Consider the following 22,661-nt stretch of genomic DNA (forward strand, 5'->3'; position numbering starts at 1 on the left):
AGATCATTGTAGTTAATTAATTTAATTAATTTATCGATAGTGTAGTGTTAGGTGTATTGTAACTTAGGTGAGGATTTATTTTACAGGTAATTTTGTAATTACTTTAACTAGGTAGCTATTAAATAGTTATTAACTATTTAATAGCTATTGTACCTAGTTAAAATAAATACAAAGTTGCCTATAAAATAAAAATAAACCCTAAAATAGCTGCAATGTAATTATTAATTCTATTGTAGCTATATTAGGGTTTATTTTATTGGTAAGTATTTAGTTTTAAATAGGATTAATTTATTTAATGATAGGAATATTTATTTAGATTAATTTAAAAAATATTTAAGTTAGGGGGTGTTAAGGTTAGACTTAGGTTTTAGGGTTAATTCATTTAATATAGTGGCGGCGGTGTAGGGGTGGTAGATTGGGGGTTAATCAATGTACTGTAGGTGGCAGCGGTGTAGGGGGGGCAGGATAAGGGTTAATAAATGTAATGTAGGTGGCGGAAGGCTCCGGGTGCGGTGGTTTAGGGATTAAACAAATAATTTATTTTTGGGCGGGGTCCGGGATCAGCAGGATAGGGGTTAATAACTTTATGTAGGTGGCGGCGGTATAGGGGGCGGCAGATTAGGGGTTAATAAGTATAATGTAGGTGCTGGCGGGGTCCGGGAGCGGCAGTTTAGGGGTTAATACGTATAATGTAGGTGGCGGCGGTGTAAGGGCGGCAGATTAGGGGTTAATAAGTATAAAGTAGGTGGCAGCGGTGTAGGGGGGGCAGATTAGGGGTGTTTAGACTCGGGGTACATGTTAGGTTGTTAGATGCAGACACTTCCCATAGAAATCAATGGAATATCGGGCAGCAGCGAACATGAGCTCTCGCTGCTGTGAGACTCCCATTGATTCCTATGGGATCTGCCGCCTCCAGGGCGGCGGATTGAAAACCAGGTACGCTGGCCCGGAATAGTGGCGAGCGTACCTGCTAGTTCTTTGATAACTAGCAAAAGTAGTCAGATTGTGCCAAACTTGCGTTCGGAACATCTGTAGTGACGTAACCATCAATCTGTGTCGGACTGAGTCCGGCAGATCGTATGTTACGTCACTAAATTCTACTTTTGCCGGGCTGTAGGGCTTGATAACTACAGCGAATCAGCCTCGCCACAAATACGCTGCAGAATTCCAGCGTATTTGCGGTTGACGGCTTGATAACTAGAGGCCTATGTCTCTAATGTTGGGGGGCTTCTAGCATGTTCCTAGTAATATATTTTTAGGATTTTTTTCCCCACTCGTTTACTTTCAACTTGTAATATGAGCGGTAAACTGGATGCTCACAATCACCCGCGTTAAACCCCTTTTCGCTAACGCGTAACTGTTAACGTGCTACTCCTAATCTGGCCCTTAATGTTTTCCATGACTTTATGTTCCCTATATCTTCAATAAAAGATCATTTTAAACATGGTATGTTATTAAATTACAATCTACCTTTGCATCCAATTTCATTTTTTCTACAAGCTCACTTGGTTTGGAAGCCAAATGAATAAACTGCACATCTTTCATAAGGGAATAGTCTGAAAAACAAAGGTATGTTGAAATCAATAATTATGTGATATCAGATTGCCTTAATTTAGAACTTTTTGCTTTGTTATTAAACAACAAAATTATGTATTCAGTGTATTCAAATTTATGATTTAAGTCTATAAACACCAATTAGAGAGTAATAATGTTTGCCTTAGAAGAGGTTGCTTGTTGTATTAATGCAGAGAAATGTCATATCCATCCAGCAAATACCTGCTAAAATATATTGAAATCTCAAATACTCAGCTTTCTAAGTTTGACTTTATCTTAAAATAAACCTTCCTAATTCAAAGAGAGCATACTTAAAGGGACATTAAACCCCCAAAAAAGTATTTCATACTTCAGACAGAGAAAACAATTTTAAACAACATTCCAATTTACTTCTATTATCTAATTTGCTTCATTCTTTAGATATCCTTTGTTAAATAAATTGCAATGCACATGGGTGAGCCAATCACATGAGGCATCTATGTGCAGCCACCAATCAGAAGCTACTGAACCTATCTAGATATGCTTTTCAGGAAAGGATATCAAGAGAATGAAGCAAATTAGATAATAGAAGTAAATTAGAAAGTTGTTTAAAATGGTATTCTCTATCTGAATCATGAAAGAAAAAAATTGGGTTTAATGTCCCTTTAAAGGACTGCTAAACACAGCAGAATATCATAATCGATAAATGCATAAAAAACAGACAATGCAAAAGCATTTAGTTTTGAATTTCAAATGAGCAGTAGATTTTTTCTGACAAATTTCAAGGTTAGTTTTATTTCCCTTCCCACTGCATCATGTGACAGTCATAAGCCAATCAAAAAATGCATAGATATATATTCTGTGAATCTTGCACATGCTCAGTAGGAGCCGGTGCCTCAGAAAAGGAAAGTGAACTGGAAAGTTGTTTAAAATTGTGTGCTCTATCTGAATCATGAAAGTTTAATATTAACTTGAGTGGTCCTTTAATTGCTTCCATCATCAAATTTACCTCTTGGTATTTTTGGTTGAAACTTAACTTATGAGGGCATACAGGGCATACTGAGATAGGCTAATTAACGTGCATGTGCCTAAAGCACTATCTGTATAACATTCTTAGAAATAATAGGGTTGATCACAATCATTTAGAAAAGGTTTATCAGGGTTTTTTTCTACCAAAACCCTTATAGATTTGAATGGAAAATGTTGTAGAAAAATTATTCAATACATTTTTCTAAAGAATTATGATTATGTTCTCTAGGAAAGGTGCTGTATTAACACAGGATGTCAAGAGATAAGCACATTTAATAAAAATAATTAAATTGGACAAGTTTTTTCATAATTGTATATTTTATATGAATCTCGAAAGTTTAATTGTGACTTCCATGTATCGTTGAGTTTTATCTTAATATTTATCTAAGAATATAGGGCCGGTTTAACAAATGTCTGTCCGACATGATCCGCACAGCGGATCATATCCGACAGACATCGCATTTAGCATTGCACAAGCAGTTCTGGTGAACTGCTTATGCAATGCCGCCCCCTGCAGATTCGCGGCCGCTAGCAGGGGGTGTCAATCAACCCGATCGTATCTGATCCAAAAATTTGTTAGGAATACTTTACATTCCTATGTTCTTCACATAGAAGAGAATGTTCTTTTTATTTTTAAATATATATTTCTATATACCATATATCTGGTGAATATATACAAATATAGCTATAGATAGACAGATAGCTAGATAGATATTTGTGTATACAGATAAATATAGAATATAACAAGAGAGAGAAAAAGTGAAGAACATAGGAATGTGAAGTATTTCTATTCAAAACACATTAAAAACGGAATACAAATTATATTGCATGTTGAAAGGTATTTCACTGGGAGTGTATATATATATATAAAGTGTATATATGTAAATATTGTGAGGATATTTCCTTTGTGAGGATCTGAATGTGGAAATAAGCAGCGGCTCGTGCCCTTTGGATATCTTCCACTATAATATCTGGATTTGCACAGATCTGGTTCTTATACAGTACATCAACCGAAAATATCCGAAGGGCACGAGCCACTGATTACATTTTTACACTCTCTCCCTGCAGTTTAAATTTTGAAATTGAAGTGGAGAGCACATGCAGAGTTTATAAGCCTAATGCTGCTGCATATTTGTCTCTGAATGGCCTCAGCAGAGGTGATAAGCTGAAATCCTTCTAAACAATAAAGGTTTTGTTAACAAAAAGGCGATGGCAAGCTCCAGATTTGCTCTTCCAAATAAGGCAAATGGTTTGTGGAATTTGATTGTGCAGTAAACTAGGTGTTAATGTATTAAGAATGTTTTTATCTGCTATGGTAATTTATTAAAAGGCTCTGGAGACTTCTACTTAATCAGTATTTCTATGATTGTTTTTGAACATGCTCATGATATTGGATGAGTATATATGGAATTAATTGGCACTTACCAATGTCTGCCTCATGGTAAATATATGACTCTGTTGTTCCATTATAATGATCCTTCTCATATTCCACATAAAATGTCCCATTGCTAGTTTGTATTAGCCCTTCATAATGGCCATTGATGATAGAACCATAGCAATATGATCCATCCTCATCTATTCAGAAAATTCAAAATTACTTCTCTGTATACTCTGTATAACATTCTCTACTTATGTTATAAGAAAAATACTTGCAACCCTTTCCACTTCTTTTCTTTATTTAAATTAAATCTGAATTTTCTCTGCCAATGGAAAGTTCTTATTCTTATAAACCAGTGCATTTTATACAAATATTTTAATCTTGTGTTTTTTTGACAGCTGAGATATTCTAACTAAAGGTTATACTATTCAATGGACTATAACTGTGGAGCAATACATAAGGGCAGATTTATCAAAGGCTAAACCTTGTGAGTCTGGACAATGGTAAATCTGCCCTATTATTTATGGTTCTCTGAAATAAATGTCAATCAAATTGTACACCTGGAAACAAACGAAAATGCACTGCCCCTACTTGTAAAATGTTAAATCCTTTTATAGAATTATAATTTCAAGAAACAAAAATAATGCAAAAAAGCAAGTACATTCCAAGGTATAAGTATATGGGGTCCATTTATCATTGTGCGGACGGACATGATCCGCTATAGCGAACCATGTCCGCTGCACATCGATAAATGCAGAGAGCATACGCTCTCAACATTTATCATTGCACCAGCAGTTCTTGTGAACTGCTGGTGCAATACCGCCCCCTGCAGATTCGCGGCCAATTGGGCGCTAGCAGGGGGTGTCAATCAACCCGATCGTATTTGATCGGGTTGATTTCTGCCCGCCGCCTCAGAGCAGGAGGACAGGTTATGGAGCTTGATAAATAGAGCCCAATGAATTGCTTTGATACTTCTTTATTAAATCTAAGAAACTGCAATTATTTTTTTTTAATAATCACTTTTGGATTTCCCTGATATTTACCTTTCAGTGCCCCAGAATATACAAATGATATATCCTTTGGTATAGATTTATCATTGGATATTACTTCAAAATCATCTGCAAACACACTTGCATCACTTCTTAATTTTAATTCAAACTTCCTAAAGAGAAGAGAAAAAAATAAGTGTTTTATTCTTTATTCATTCATTTTTATTATAAAACAATATATAAAAAAAACAAACTCGTCGTGAAGCTCACATTGCTGAACACTCATTTTTATTTTAATTTGGTTAAACAATAAAAAGTGAAAGCTACTCAGAATGCACTGAGTACATATTTATACCAGACACATTTATATACTAATAAAGTTTGTTTGAAAATGTAAACTTCCTAATTATCTTCTAGTAGAAAACACCTCTACATCTTCTCCAGACTGCCTGCTAAGAAGCAAAGAGCCATTGCATGTATTTGAAAATAATGTAATCATGTTAAATATGAGAGGGATAATGAATAATAGAGAAGAAGATGAAACTGGCTGGATAATATAAGTGAAATGTGTTTCATCCAATGTTATGTCTTAAATATTGATTAGCCATGTTTAGATTTCAAGGTATGTAATGAAAATGAAAAACCAAACAGGGCATATTTATCAAGCTTCGTACGGAGCTTGAGACCCCTTGTTTCTAAAGACCGCTGCTCAATAACTTGGCCGCCTGCTCTGAGGCGGCGGACAGAAATCAACACGACTGAATACGATCAGGTTGATTGACACCCACTGCTAGCGGCCGATTGAATCTGCAGGGGGCGGCATTGCTCCAGCAGTTCACAAGAACTGCTGGTGTAATGATAAATGCAGACAACATATGCTATCGACATTTATTGATGTGCAGTGGACATTATATGCTACTTTGTATCATGTCCGCTCCACATTGATAAATATACCCCTATATGTCTACCCTATGTCATGCACATAGGCTACATTTATTATGGCCCACACCGACAATGTTTTCGACTGAGATCAAGACGAGCCCAAAGAACCCCACCCCTTGCAACCAATTTCGCAAGAGCAGGGGCTGTCAATTACCCCAGTCAAAATAGTCTGGTATGATTTTAATCCACCCCTCTAAAGTTGAGAAACTGTAGTTTCTAAGATTGCATGTGGTCACATCTTTGACATGGACATTATTGTGGTAGGGTGTTGTTCCATGTTGAATAGACTCTTTGGTGATGTTTACAATGTCCAGGGCCAAGAGGTGGGGGAGGTAGTGGGAAGAAGACAGAGCATGATATATAAACATTATGGACAGTTGTTAAATACATTCCACACTATGTGCAGAATTATGTAACTGGGATAGCCTTCCGTATAAAAAGAAATTTGGAAATTATGAATTTAAGGGCTAAAACTATACTTACTTTGTTAGTGAAGCCATACTCTTCAGTGCAACATTTTATTTTCACTGCAAGTGCTGCCTGTGTCATTCTTTTTGATATCTATTTATACATATAGGTATCTACTTCTTCTTTACTTTGTTGTGACTGTATGCACTGCAGATTAATTTTAAAATGGTTTAAAAAGAATTGAGTGCACACCTACTGCGTTATTCAAATACATGTAGCGTGCCAACTACTGTCAACTGCTTTACCTAGTGTGGGAACATGCTACATGTAGTTGAATGGCATAATCGGGCATGCTGTAATTTGACAGAGAGCCCGAGACCCTCTATTTAAAATACTGCAGCACTGAAGAGGATGGTGTCGCTAATTAGGTAAGTATAGTTTTAGCTCTTAAATTAGTTATTTTAAAATCTATTTTCATATCCCTATGTTACATTGGCTACAACATTTATTGTCCCTTTAAAATGGTACATGTGGTTAGAGTAAAAGTAAAGATAAAGCTGCAGAAGGTCAGCTGAAGTTTTCCTCCAATGCTGCAGGCATTTAGTAGGAGGGAAGGAAAATAAGGTAAGCGATTCGAATCTCCGTCTGCCGCCCCCGTGCACAGCTCCACTTGCTTATTGATAACGCTGTACTTTCTTACGCTGAACTGGTGCCCCAGCCTCAGCGGTCCCCACAGAAACATCAGCTGAACTTCCTCACGCTGAACTGTTGTCACAGCCTCAGCGGTCCCCACAGAAACGGCATCACCACAGTCCAGTGCCCAGGAACAACAGGAGTCTCCACTAACTCCCAAAGCAAAACCATAGAAGAAATCCAGTTCCTTATGCACAATTCCTATCTGGGTTAAAAGTAAGATGCCAGGGTATATGCCAAAGAATTAGGCTTTATTCAGTGCTCAAGGTAAAAGTAAGTACAAGACAAATTAGGTCAAACGCGTTTCGTATGTTCTCACTTTCTCAATGACCCAATGTTACATTGATTACAACATTTACTGTCCCTTTAAAATGGTAAATGTGGTTAGAGTAGAAGCATAAGATAAACTTGTAGTGCAGAAGGTCAGCTGAAGTTTTCCTCCAATGCTGCAGGCATTTAGTGGGAGGGGCATCGTTGTTGTGGAATTATAATGAGAGATAAACTGCTCATAGTAGGAATGAAATAAAGTGAGATGGTGGAGAGAAGAGGTCTTCTGAAAGTTGTGAGTTGTGAGCTGAAAGTTGTGAGTTGTGAGAGCAGTAAGTGTAGTGATGCTGCTTGTTAGTAGATAGTGGTCAGTAGGCTGAAATGGGGGGAAGTTGGTCAAGTGAGGGACAGAATATTGGGGTCTAAAGATCAGATAAGGTGTGTGTCCTTAAGGGGAACTTGGAGAATCAGACCATTGTGAAATGTAAAAGGAGTTAGTAAGTTGGCGAACCTTTGAGGCTTCAGGGGAAGTTGAAAGCATAAAAAATAAGGGCATGGCTGTTAGCGGAGAGACAGTAAGGTAGCCAGACAATAAATTGTTATAGGTAACCCAGAATCATTATATATAAAAAGCAACACAGAGAGGGTGGAGGGATTAATAAATAACATGAGCTTCAAAGAAGAGAAAATGACTGAGGGAGAGCGACCCAGGAGAATTAAAAGGGGCATTAAATAATTTAAGATTTTAACCTGGACACTGCTTTATGGACAAGTGAAATGCTTGTGAAATGCCGCCCCCTGCACATTCGCGACCAATCGGCCGCTAGCAGGGTGTGTCAATCAACCCGATCGTATCCGATCAGGCTGATTGCTATCTGCTGCCTCAGAGGTGGCGGGCGAGTTAAGGAGCAGCGGTTTTATGACCGCTTCTTCTTAACTCCTGTTTCCAGCAAGGCTGAAGGCTCGCACTAAAACAGATGCATACGGGGATTGATAAATCGGCCCCTAAAACTACACTTATTTTTTTCAATATTTTAGAAACATCATTCTATTTAACATTTATTTCGTTTTTTATGTCCTTTAGAAAATCAGAATATGAAGGGTCATGGATGGGGGGGGGGGTTGCAAACATAGCAAGAATTTATTAATGCTGTAAAAATAAATGAATATTAGTTTTCTCTGTGTTTTTGTTGTTGATATGAGAGAGAGTGAGAAAATAAAAAGCCTAGAGGAGCCTTAACCAAATATTGAGACACTTTGTAAAAAAAACAACTTACAGAGAATATTTTCAAATATTTAAAGAGTCTCACAAAATATATTAGGTCCCAATATATAATGGGGCATATTTATCAAGCTCCGAATGGAGCTTGATGCCCCGTGTTATGAAACAGCAGTTATGAAGCAGCGGTCACAAAGACCGCTGCTCCATAACCTGTCCGCCTGCTCTGAGCAGTCGGACAGACATCGCCAGAAATCAACCCGATCGAGTACGATCGGGTTGATTGACACCCACCCCCATTGGCCGCGAGTCTGCAGGGGGCGGCGTTGCACCAGCAGCTCTTGTGAGCTGCTGGTGCAATGCTGAATACAGCGAGCGTATTGCTCGCCGTATTCAGCGATGTCTGTCGGACCTGATCCGCACTATCTGATCAGGTCCGACAGACATTGATAACTAGGGGCCAATGTATCTACTAAAAAAAAAAATCAAATGTTTATAGTTCCTTATAATAGATTTCAGATCACAGGCCATAGATAAACATCTGAAACAATATTCCTCAAAACCTAAAATTTCTCTTCATTTAGAAACTATATGAATGTGACATGTTTGTTTGCACTAGACAGCAAAAATGTAAACACAAGACAATCTCTTATTTTTATTACTTGATGATCAGAAGAGGAAAGGCAACTTTGGTATTGGGCAATAATAATAATACTTATCCGGGGCGCAATTACATTTATTTTTTGTATTTTTAGTTTTTTTTTATTTCAATTGTAATTTAGTATTATTTTAATTTATGTAATGGGGTTAATTTAGGGGGTGTTAGGTTAGGGGGCTTGGTGATTAGTTATTTGCGTTGTGGGGTTTGACAGTTTAGAAGTTAATAGATTTGAAGAATCAAATCAGCCAATAGGAAAGCAAGGGCGGCAATTTTTAACTGCATACCTTGCATTCAATAGTCAGTGTACGGCGGCGATCGGACGAAGAGGATACTCCACACTCCATTGCTCCGCTGTCGCCGGTCCTTGGTCCTGGATGAAGAAAGAAGAGGTCCCCGCTTGGAAGAAGACTTCACCGGCTGGAACAGGACCATCTCCGCCGGACTTCAGGAACCGTGAGTACCTATCTGGGGGTTAGAATTAGGCTTTTTTTTTTTTTTTTTAAATATTAAAAAAAAATTAGATTAGGGACTTTGGGCAATCTTACAAGAGCTGAATGCCCTTTTAAGGCCAATACTCATACAAATGCCCATGGGTAGTTTAGGATTTTTTAGTGCTAGGTTTTTTATTTTGGGAGGTTTGGTGGGTGGGGGGTTTTATTGTTAGAGAGGGGACTTAGTATTTTTTCAAGGAAAAGAGCTGTTTAACTTAGGGAAATGCCCTACAAAAGGCCCTTTTAAGGGCTATTGGTAGTTTAGTATTAGATTAGGGGGTGTTTTTATTTAGGGGGGCTTTTTTATTTTGATAGGGATTAGGTATAATTTTTTTTTATATAATTTTGTTTATTATTTTATGTAATGTTTTTTTATTTTATATAATTTTAGCTTAATTTAAACATACGGCTAGATTATGAGTCTTGCGTTAGGCTTAAAAAGCAGTGTTAGCTGGTCCCAACGCTGCTTTTTAACGCCCGCTGGTATCACGAGTCTTGCAGGTACAGGTGTACCGCTCACTTTTTTGGCCAGACTCGGAAATACTGCAAATCCACTTACGTCAATTGCGTATCCTAGATTTTCAATGGGACTTGCATAGCGCCGGTATTATGAGTCTGACAAAAAGTGAGCGGTAGACCCTCTCCTGTCAAGACTGGTACCGCATTTAAAAGTCAGTAGTTAAGAGTTTTATGGTACAACGCCGTAGCATAAAACTCTTAACTAAAGTGCTAAAAAGTACACTAACACCCATAAACTACCTATTAACCCCTAAACCGAGGCCTTCCTGCATCGCAAACACTAAAATAAATATTTTAACCCCTAATCTGCCAAACCGGACATCGCCGCCACTATAATAAATATATTAACCCCTAAACCGCCGCACTCCCGCATCGCAAATACTAGTTAAATATTATTAACCCCTAATCTGCTGGCCCTTACATCGCCGCCACCTACCTACATTTATTAACCCCTAATCTGCCGCCCCCAACGTCGCCGCCACTATAATAAAGTTATTAACCCCTAAACCTAAGTCTAACCCTAACCCTAACCCCACCTAACTTAAATATAATTTAAATAAATCTAAATAAAATTACTACAATTAACTAAATAATTCCTATTTAAAACTAAATACTTACCTATAAAATAAACCCTAAGCTAGCTACAATATAACTAATAGTTACATTGTAGCTAGCTTAGGGTTTATTTTTATTTTACAGGCGACTTTGTATTTATTTTAACTAGGTACAATAGTTATTAAATAGTTATTAATTATTTAATAACTACCTAGTTAAAATAAAGACAAATTTACCTGTAAAATAAAACCTAACCTAAGTTACAATTACACCTAACACTACACTACAATTAAATTAATTACCTAAATTAAATACAATTCATTACAATTAAATAAAATTATCTAAAGTACAAAAAAAAAACCCAACTAAATTACAGAAAATAATAAACAAATTTCAAGATTTTTAAACTAATTACACCTAATATAATCCCCCTAACTGTCAGGAATTCTGTTCCACCTTTACAGAAAGGCTGTAATCTCTCTATACCACCTTTACAAACTCAGGCCAACCCCTTACCCTATTTAAAGTTACTCTTGAGGCCAGCCAGGTGCTTAGTGATTAAGAAATCAACCTAACTGAGCTCCCTGCACATGTTTTGTGCTCCAGCTATTTCAAACCTTAGAAAGTTTATTCCTAAATCTTTAACCTGAATTTCTACAAGGAAACTGGATTGCTTTCTGCCTAGGCAGAACTTGCTACTTCTGCTCCGCTACTGCTGAAGTTTATCAAGTGATTTATTGACTCTACAACAGCGTGACCTGCTTGTCACAATTTGCAAGATTGATACTGTTACAATTCCCGGTAAGCTGTTTACCTCTAATTCAACTGCCAGTCTGCATTGCAAGTTTCAGCAAACACGGAGCTGCTCACAGCAAGACATTCCTAAGCAGTGACATCACAACTATTCCAGACGGCTCAGCTTACAAGTAGATTTCATATCAGCTGTTCTACCATTCTGTCTCAGCCTGTCTCACTGATTCACACACTCTGCTGCTACAGAACATTTTCCTGCTAATCTCTATATGCAGGTAGTGTGGTCTCAGTGGTTTCCTAAACATTTTGGCTGTACTTAGAATTATATTACCAGCATAAAATCTTCATTGCTATTTTTCCAGTGTGGAAATTTATACTTTATTATTTGCAAGTATAAACATAGTGAGAGATTCTTCACCTATTCACAGATTAATCCAAGTTTGTGAATTCAAAATAAACTCACTTTGTGCCCTAAAATTAACATTTATCCATATGTTAATTTACAGCTAAGTGATACAAAACCTATCATCCACAGTTGTGATCCATACAAAGGATTGAATTGATACCGTGAATTAATTCATTACAGAATCACTAAGCCAGTAAGATGGATCCAGTGGATTTACCACAGGTGGTTTATGAACTGTCACAGAAGGTGGACCAATTAGGTCAAGCTATGAACAGTTTACAAATAGAAAATGAAACTCTAAGAAAGGTCATTAGAGATTCCATAGGACACAAAACACCATCACAAGACACTCATCCTGAGCCACAAATATCCAGTCCTGATTTATTCTCTGGGGACAGAAGAACTTATCGTCAGTTCAAAAATGCCTGTTTGCTCACTTTCACACTCAAACCAAAGACTTATCCCACCGACCATTTAAAGGTTTTGACTATGATCTCCTATCTGCGAGGAGAACCCAGGATATGGGCGGACTCATACTATGAATCTAACAGCCCCATTCTATTCTCTCTCCCAGACTTTCTTCAGGCCATGGATGAGCTATACCTTGATACAAATTCACAGATTACAGCAGAAACAAAGATGAGAGCCCTCAAACAGGGTACGAAACCAGTTGAACAGTATATTACTGAGTTCAAACAGTATTCAACGGACTCTCAATGGAACAGGGTAGCCTTGAAAAATCAATTCCGACTGGGACTCTCTGATAGTGTTAAAGATGAGCTTGCCAGAGTGGAGCTACCTGAGACATTGGAAGCATTGATGAGATTATCTATGCAAATAGACAGGCGCCTAAGGGAGAGGAAGTCTGAACGCCATGGTCCAGAACCTACTTATCGTAAGACCCCCACTTCCGCAGTACCCGTAGGTAGTGGTGGGACATCTCAGGAACCAATGGAGATAGGGCTCTTGAGGGGTCCTCTGTCTACTGAGGAAAAGCAAAGAAGAAAAACTCTCTCGTTGTGTCTTTATTGTGCTAGTCCAGCACATTCAGTCAAGGACTGCCCCATTCTTCTGAAAAACAAGAAAAGTAAGTGTCTGCTAACCAATTGTACTACCTCACAGCAGAACAAACCCAATTATTGTTTCATCTCTCTCTCTTTGCAGTGGGACCGTAGACGCCTATCTTCTGAGGCCATTCTCGACACTGGGGCACATGGGAATTATATAGACATAGAGGTTGTTAAGGCAAATAAAATACCACTTGAAAAAAAAAGCTCTCCTGTCTCCATTCGTGTTGTGGATGGTACATACATAGCTAGCGGTCCGATAACACACCACACGGTTCCTTTAATGGTTACCACTCAAAACTGCCATTTCGAATACATGTCATTTGATGTTTTACCTTCTCCTCTTTTTCCAATCGTTCTAGGTATTCAGTGGATACGTCTCCATGAACCCTCCATAGATTGGAAAACCCTAAAAGTCACTTTGAACTCCTCTCATTGTAAAACAAATTGTTACCATTCAACACATACCATCCACATAGCTGAACAAACTACAGATATACCTGAAGTATATTCACAATATACCGAAGTATTTAGTAAGAGGGAGGCAGAAACACTACCTCCACACCGTAGCTATGACTGCCCTATAGATCTGAAACCTGGTTCAGTAATACCACATGGTCATCTCTACCCTCTAAGCCAACCTGAATTAGCACATTTAAAAGGCTATTTAGACGAAAACTTAAAAAAAGGGTTCATCAGGCCGTCCGTGTCTCCTGCGGCAGCTGGTATGTTCTTTGTTAGAAACAAAGATAAATCACTACGTCCGATCATTGATTATAGAGAGCTCAATAAAGTTACCGTTAAAAACAGGTATCCACTCCCCTTAATTCCTGAACTTATTGAGCGACTCCATCAAGCTAAGATATTCACCAAATTGGACCTCAGGGGGGCCTACAACCTCATTCGCATAAGAGAGGGAGATGAATGGTTAACTGCGTTTAGAACGAGATATGGCCTATACGAATACCTGGTTATGCCATTTGGATTATGTAATGCTCCTGCAACTTTTCAGCATTACATCAATGATGTTTTCAGGGATCTCCTTGACATATGTGTAGTGGTCTATCTGGATGACATTCTCATTTATTCCCAGAATTTACAAGACCATATCAAACACGTCAGCTGGGTTCTATCCAGACTTCAAATACATCGATTATATGCCAAGGCCGAAAAATGTATATTCCATGCTGAAAAGATCTCCTTCTTGGGATACAATATCTCATCCGAGGGCATTCAAATGCAACAAGACAAAGTAGAAGCGGTAAAGAGCTGGCCTACCCCACAAAGCCGCAAGGATCTACAGCGGTTTTTAGGGTTTAGTAATTACTACCGAAAATTCATTAAAGGGTATTCTGGTATAGCTAAACCATTGACCTCGCTTACTGGTTGCACTTCCAGATTTCTTTGGAATGAAAAGGCAGCAGAAGCATTTGAATATCTGAAATCCTCTTTTACATCAGCACCCATTTTACATCACCCCAATCCTGATCTCCAATACTTCCTCGAAGTAGACTCATCTGATTATGCTTTGGGAGCAGTTCTTTCTCAGAGAAAAAGCCTAATGCATCCATTACATCCGATAGCCTTCTTTTCCAAGATGATGTCCCCCGCCGAAAGAAACTACCCCATAGGCGAAAAGGAACTTCTCTCCATCAAAAGAGCTTTCGAGACTTGGAGACATCTACTAGAAGGAACTCAACTACCAATAATAGTGTATACAGACCATAGAAATTTGGAATATTTACAAAGGAATAAGACTCTTTCCTCAAGACAAGTGAGGTGGAGTCTCTATTTCAGTAGATTCCTATTTCAGATAGTATATAGGCCAGCCTCTCGTAATGGTAAGGCAGATGCTTTATCCCGTAGAGACCCTAAACCCGATTGTAGCGAAACCCCTTCGGCTATAATTCCACACGACTCATACATTGGAAGCATTACCACCACAGCTACCAAGTTTAAAAAAGCCTTGCAAACTGAACAGGAACTTCCACCTGATCTACGTATAGGATCGGATGGTCTCTACTACAAACAAAATAAGTTGTATGTTCCGACTACTTTAAGACAATACATCATTAGAGAACATCATGATACTCCTCTCTCTGGACACCCTGGGATCCAGAGAACTCAAGAGCTAATAAGTAGGGCTTACTGGTGGCCAGGAATGGCTCCGGAGATTCGCCTCTATGTACAGGCTTGTACTAGATGTATTACATCAAAATCCGAAAAAAGACCCCCATATGGATTACTCATGCCAATACCAGTCCCTGGAAGACCTTGGACTCACTTAGGCCTAGACTTCATTGTTGAATTACCTACTTCCGCCGGAATGAATACAGTCTTGGTTATAATTGACCTCCTCACTAAAATGGCTCATTTTGTACCCCACCACAAACTCCCAACCTCAGCCGAAACAGCTCAGTTATTCATTGATAATGTAGTAAAGTACCATGGAATTCCAGAGATTCTCACCACCGATAGAGGCACGCAGTTCACCTCTCGTTTTTGGAGAAACTTATGCCAGAAACTCCAAATCGACCATCGTTATAGTACTGCTTACCACCCCCAGACTAATGGCCAAACTGAACGATTAAACCAGTGGCTTGAACAGTACTTGAGGTGTTACTGTGCCTACCATCAGGGGGATTGGAATAAATACCTCTCTCTAGCTGAATTTGCTTACAACAACTCCCTTAACTCCTCTAGTAAAATGACACCTTTCTACGCAAATTACGCATTTCACCCAAAGATGGTCTTAACAACAACGGAATCCTGTTGTAACCCAAACGTTGAAGATTTAGCTGACCATTTACACGAGAATTGGAAGTTACTCCAAGAAAACCTCCAGACAGCTCAAGCTGTACAAAAGAAGTACTACGACCTCAGGCGAAGACCTTCTCCACAATATTCCATAGGAGATTGGGCCTGGCTTTCCACGAAAAATCTAAAACTACAACTTCCCAGTAAGAAGTTAGCTACTCTGTTTGTTGGACCCTTCCAGATTATTAAAGTCGTCAATCAAAATGCTATAACCCTTCGCTTACCCTCATCTTTAAGTATACATCCCACTTTTCATGTATCCTCACTAAAACCAGCAGCTATTAACAGCACCCAAGTATTACCTCCAAAAACACAAATTCTAGAGGATAATATTTATGAAGTAGGAAACATACTAGACTCACGCATCAACAGGGGTCAACTTCAGTACCTGGTTAGGTGGAAAGGATATTCCTCTGACGAGGACACATGGGAACCCGTTAACCATGTCAATGCCCCAAGACTTATCTCTCAGTTCCATCGACGGAATCCCGAAAGACCACGCATGCAAGCCGTGGGACGGCATGCCTGAAGGGGGCATTCTGTCAGGAATTCTGTTCCACCTTTACAGAAAGGCTGTAATCTCTCTATACCACCTTTACAAACTCAGGCCAACCCCTTACCCTATTTAAAGTTACTCTTGAGGCCAGCCAGGTGCTTAGTGATTAAGAAATCAACCTAACTGAGCTCCCTGCACATGTTTTGTGCTCCAGCTATTTCAAACCTTAGAAAGTTTATTCCTAAATCTTTAACCTGAATTTCTACAAGGAAACTGGATTGCTTTCTGCCTAGGCAGAACTTGCTACTTCTGCTCCGCTACTGCTGAAGTTTATCAAGTGATTTATTGACTCTACAACAGCGTGACCTGCTTGTCACAATTTGCAAGATTGATACTGTTACAATTCCCGGTAAGCTGTTTACCTCTAATTCAACTGCCAGTCTGCATTGCAAGTTTCAGCAAACACGGAGCTGCTCACAGCAAGACATTCCTAAGCAGTGACATCACAACTATTCCAGACGGCTCAGCTTACAAGTAGATTTCATATCAGCTGTTCTACCATTCTGTCTCAGCCTGTCTCACTGATTCACACACTCTGCTGCTACAGAACATTTTCCTGCTAATCTCTATATGCAGGTAGTGTGGTCTCAGTGGTTTCCTAAACATTTTGGCTGTACTTAGAATTATATTACCAGCATAAAATCTTCATTGCTATTTTTCCAGTGTGGAAATTTATACTTTATTATTTGCAAGTATAAACATAGTGAGAGATTCTTCACCTATTCACAGATTAATCCAAGTTTGTGAATTCAAAATAAACTCACTTTGTGCCCTAAAATTAACATTTATCCATATGTTAATTTACAGCTAAGTGATACAAAACCTATCATCCACAGTTGTGATCCATACAAAGGATTGAATTGATACCGTGAATTAATTCATTACACTAACAAAATAAAAAAAGCCCCCCAAAATAAAAAAAGCCCTACCCTACACTAAATTACAAATAGCCCTTAAAAGGGCCTTTTGCGTAGCATTGCCCCAAAGTAATCAGCTCTTTTACCTGAAAAAAAAATTACAATTCCCCCCAACATTCAAACCCACCACCCACACAACCAGCCCTACTCTAAAACCCACCCAATCCCCCCTTCAAAAAACCTAACACTAACCCCCGGAAGATCACCTTACCAGGAGACGTCTTCACCCAACCGGGCCGAAGTGCTCAACGAAGCCGGGAGAAGTCTTCATCCAACCTGGGCGAAGTGGTCCTCCAGACTGGCAGAAGTCTTCATCCAGACGGCATCTTCTATCTTCATCCATCCGGCGTGGAGCAGGTCCATCTTCAAGACATCCGACGTGGAGCATCCTCTTCTTCCGACGGCTAAACACAGAATGAAGGTTCCTTTAAATGACGTCATCCAAGATGGCGCCCCTTCAATTCCGATTGGCTCATAGAATTCTATCAGCCAATCGGAATTAAGGTAGAAAAAATCCTATTGGCTGATGCAATCAGCCAATAGGATTGAAGTTCTATCCTATTGGCTGATCCAATCAGCCAATAGGATTGAGCTGGTATTCTATTGGCTGTTCCAATCAGCCAATAGAATGCCAGTTCAATCCTATTGGCTGATTGCATCAGCCAATAGGATTTTTTCTACCTTAATTCCGATTGGCTGATAGAATTCTATCAGCCAATCGGAATTGAAGGGACGCCATCTTGGATGACATCATTTAAAGGAACCTTCATTCTGTGTTTAGCCGTCAGAAGAAGAGGATGCTCCGTGTCAGATGTCTTGAAGATGGACCCACTCCGCGTCGGATGGATGAAGATAGAAGATGCCGTCTGGATGAAGACTTCTGCCCGTCTGAAGGACCACTTCGTCCGGCTTTGATGAAGACTTCTCCTGGCTTCGTTGAGGACTTCGGCCCGGTTGGGTGAAGACGTCTCCCGGTAAGGTGATTTTCAGGGGGTTAGGGTTAGGTTTTTTTAAGGGGAGATTGGGTGGGTTTTAGAGTAGGGTTGGTTGTGTGGGTGGTGGGTTTTAATGTTGGGGGGAGGTTGTAATTTTTTTTTCAGGTAAAAGAGCTGATTACTTTGGGACAATGCCCCGCAAAATGCCCTTTTAAGGGCTATTTGTAATTTAGTGTAGGGTAGGGTTTTTTTATTTTGGGGGGGCTTTTCTTATTTTGTTAGGGGGATTAGATTAGGTGTAATTAGTTTAAAAATCTTGTTTATTATTTTCTGTAATTTAGTGTTTTGTTTTTTTGTACTTTAGATAAGTTTATTTAATTGTAATTAATTGTATTTAATTTAGGTAATTAATTTAATTGTAGTGTAGTGTTAGGTGTAATTGTAACTTAGGTTAGGTTTTATTTTACAGGTAAATTTGTCTTTATTTTAACTAGGTAGTTATTAAATAGTTAATAACTATTTAATAACTATTGTACCTAGTTAAAATAAATACAAACTTGCCTGTAAAATAAAAATAAACCCATACGCCTAGATTTAGAGTTTTGCGGCCAAAGTGGTGCGTTAGCTATGTGTGCTTTTTTCTGGCTGCACCTTTTAAATACCGCTGGTATTTAGAGTTCACAGAAGGGCTGCGTTAGGCTCCAAAAAAGGAGCGTATAGCATATTTACCGCAACTGCAACTCTCAATACCAGCGGTGCTTACGGACGTGGCCAGCTTCAAAAACGTGCTCGTGCACGATTCCCCCATAGGAAACAATGGGGCAGTTTGAGCTGAAAAAAAAAAGCAGCGTTCAGCTCCTAACGCGGCCCCATTGTTTCCTATGGGGAAACTCTTCCTATGTCTGCACCTAACACCCTAACATGTACCCCGAGTCTAAACACCCCTAACCTTACACTTATTAACCCTAATCTGCCGCCCCCGCTATCGCTGACCCCTGCATATTTTTTTTAACCCCTAATCTGCCGCTCTGTACACCGCCGCAACCTACGTTATAGCTATGTACCCCTAATCTGCTGCCCCTAACACCGCCGACCCCTATATTATATTTATTAACCCCTAATCTGCCCCCCTCAACGTCGCCGCCAGCTACCTACAATAATTAACCCCTAATCTGCCGACCGCACCTCACCGCTACTATAATAAAGTTATTAACCCCTAATCCGCCTCACTCCCGCCTCACTAACCCTATAATAAATAGTATTAACCCCTAATCTGCCCTCCCTAACATTGCCGACACCTAACTTCAATTATTAACCCCTAATCTGCTGACCGGATCTCGCCGCTACTATAATAAATGTATTAACCCCTAAAGCTAAGTCTAACCCTAACACTAACACCCCCTAAGCTAAATATAATTTAAATCTAACGAAATAAATTAACTCTTATTAAATAAATTATTCCTATTTAAAGCTAAATACTTACCTGTAAAATAAACCCTAATATAGCTACAATATAACGAATAATTATATTGTAGCTATTTTAGGATTAATATTTATTTTACAGGCAACTTTGTATTTATTTTAACCAGGTACAATGGCTATTAAATAGTTAAGAACTATTTAATAGCTAAAATAGTTAAAATAATTACAAAATTACCTGTAAAATAAATCCTAACCTAAGTTACAATTAAACCTAACACTACACTATCAATAAACTAATTAAATACAATACCTACAAATAACTACAATTAAATAAACTAACTAAAGTACAAAAAATAAAAAAGAACTAAGTTACAAAAAATAAAAAAATATTTACAAACATTAGAAAAATATTACAACAATATTAAACTAATTACACCTACTCTAAGCCCCCTAATAAAATAACAAAGACCCCCAAAATAAAAAAATGCCCTACCCTATTCTAAATTAAAAAAGTTCAAAGCTCTTTTACCTTACCAGCCCTGAAAAGGGCCATTTGCGGGGCATGCCCCAAATAATTCAGCTCTTTTGCCTGTAAAAAAAAACCATACAATACCCCCCCCAACATTACAACCCACCACCCACATACCCCTAATCTAACCCAAACCCCCCTTAAATAAACCTAACACTAAGCCCCTGAAGATCTTCCTACCTTATCTTCACCATGCCAGGTTCACCGATCCGTCCTCCGAAGTCTTCATCCAAGCCTCCGAAGTCTTCATCCAAGCCCAAGCGGGGGCTGGCGATCCATAATCCGGCTGAAGTCTTCTATCAAGCGGCGGCTGAAGAGGTCCAGAAGAGGCTCCAAAGTCTTCCTCCTATCCGGGCAGAAGAGTAGATCCGGACCGGCAACCATCTTCTTCAAAGCGGTGACAAGCGGCTCCATGTTGAAGACCTCCGGCGCGGATCTATCCTCTTCTTGCGACGTCCTAAGTCCGATCAGCCAATAGAATGCGAGCTCAATCTGATTGGCTGATCCAATCAGCCAATCGGATTGAACTTGAATCTGATTGGCTGATTCCATCAGCCAATCAGAATTTTCCTACCTTAATTCCGATTGGCTGATAGAATCCTATCAGCCAATCGGAATTCGAGGGACGCCATCTTGGATGACGTCCCTTAAAGGAACCTTCATTCGGACTTCCGGAGGTCTTCAACATGGAGCCGCTTGTCACCGCTTTGAAGAAGATGGTTGCCGGTCCGGATCTACTCTTCTGCCTGGATAGGAGGAAGACTTTGGAGCCTCTTCTGGACCTCTTCAGCCGCCGCTTGATAGAAGACTTCAGCCGGATTATGGATCACCAGCCCCCGCTTGGGCTTGGATGAAGACTTCGGAGGCTTGGATGAAGACTTCGGAGGACGGATCGGTGAACCTGGCATGGTGAAGATAAGGTAGGAAGATCTTCAGGGGCTTAGTGTTAGGTTTATTTAAGGGGGGTTTGGGTTAGATTAGGGGTATGTGGGTGGTGGGTTGTAATGTTGGGGGGGGGTATTGTATGTTTTTTTTTACAGGCAAAAGAGCTGAATTATTTGGGGCATGCCCCGCAAATGGCCCTTTTCAGGGCTGGTAAGGTAAAAGAGCTTTGAACTTTTTTAATTTAGAATAGGGTAGGGCATTTTTTTATTTTGGGGGTCTTTGTTATTTTATTAGGGGGCTTAGAGTAGGTGTAATTAGTTTAAAATTGTTGTAATATTTTTCTAATGTTTGTAAATATTTTTTTATTTTTTGTAACTTAGTTCTTTTTTATTTTTTGTACTTTAGTTAGTTTATTTAATTGTAGTTATTTGTAGGTATTGAATTTAATTAGTTTATTGATAGTGTAGTGTTAGGTTTAATTGTAACTTAGGTTAGGATTTATTTTACAGGTAATTTTGTAATTATTTTAACTATTTTAGCTATTAAATAGTTCTTAACTATTTAATAGCTATTGTACCTGGTGTAGTGTTAGGTTTAATTGTAGATAATTGTAGGTATTTTATTTAATTAATTTATTGATAGTGTAGTGTTAGGTTTAATTGTAACTTAGGTTAGGATTTATTTTACAGGTAATTTTGTAATTATTTTAACTATTTTAGCTATTAAATAGTTCTTAACTATTTAATAGCTATTGTACCTGGTTAAAATAAATACAAAGTTGCCTGTAAAATAAATATTAATCCTAAAATAGCCACAATATAATTATTCGTTATATTGTAGCTATATTAGGGTTTATTTTACAGGTAAGTATTTAGCTTTAAATAGGAATAATTTATTTAATAAGAGTTAATTTATTTTGTTAGATTTAAATTATATTTAATTTAGGGGGGTGTTAGTGTTAGGGTTAGACTTAGCTTTAGGGGTTAATACATTTATTATAGTAGCGGCGAGATCCGGTCGGCAGATTAGGGGTTAATAATTGAAGTTGGGTGTCGGCGATGTTAGGGAGGGCAGATTAGGGGTTAATACTATTTATTATAGGGTTAGTGAGGCGGGAGTGAGGCGGATTAGGGGTTAATAACTTTATTATAGTAGCGGTGAGGTGCGGTCAGCAGATTAGGGGTTAATAATTGTAGGTAGGTGGCGGCGACGTTGGGGGGGCAGATTAGTGGTTAATAAATATAATATAGGGGTCGGCGGTGTTAGGGGCAGCAGATTAGGGGTTCATAGGGATAACGTAGATGGCGGCGGTGTACGGAGCGGCAGATTAGGGGTTAAAAAAATTTAATCGAGTGACGGCGATGTGGGGGGGCCTCGGTTTAGGGGTACATAGGTAGTTTATGGGTGTTAGTGTACTGTAGAGCACAGTAGTTAAGAGCTTTATGAACTGGCGTTAGCCCAAAAAGCTCTTAACTACTGACTTTTTTCTGCTGCTGGAGTCTTGTCGGTAGATTTCTAACCCTCACTCCAGCCAAGACTCTAAATACCGGCGTTAGAAAGATCCCATTGAAAAGATAGGATACGCAAATGGCGTAGGGGGATCTGCGGTATGGAAAAGTCGCGGCTGGAAAGTGAGCGTTAGACCCTTTCATGACTGACTCCAAATACCAGCGGGCGGTAAAAACCAGCG

The 22,661-nt window shown here is 38.9% G+C and overlaps 1 protein-coding gene across 3 annotated transcripts in view; it reads right to left on the reverse strand.

Annotated features, from left to right (window-relative positions):
• The window catches only part of LOC128644033 (disintegrin and metalloproteinase domain-containing protein 10-like), a 158,642-nt gene that overhangs the window by 106,707 nt on the left and 29,274 nt on the right, over positions 1-22,661 (reverse strand). For all 3 annotated transcript variants that reach the window (XM_053696795.1, XM_053696796.1, XM_053696797.1), the window contains 3 exons: positions 4,984-5,102; positions 3,988-4,137; positions 1,471-1,556 (listed from right to left, as the gene is read on the reverse strand). In XM_053696795.1, coding sequence (XP_053552770.1) covers positions 1,471-1,556; positions 3,988-4,137; positions 4,984-5,102 — 355 coding nt within the window. The remainder of the gene's footprint in view (positions 1-1,470; positions 1,557-3,987; positions 4,138-4,983; positions 5,103-22,661) is intronic.

The sequence above is a fragment of the Bombina bombina genome, unplaced genomic scaffold, assembly GCF_027579735.1.
Source record: "Bombina bombina isolate aBomBom1 unplaced genomic scaffold, aBomBom1.pri scaffold_656, whole genome shotgun sequence".
Classification (NCBI taxonomy): Eukaryota; Metazoa; Chordata; class Amphibia; order Anura; family Bombinatoridae; genus Bombina; species Bombina bombina.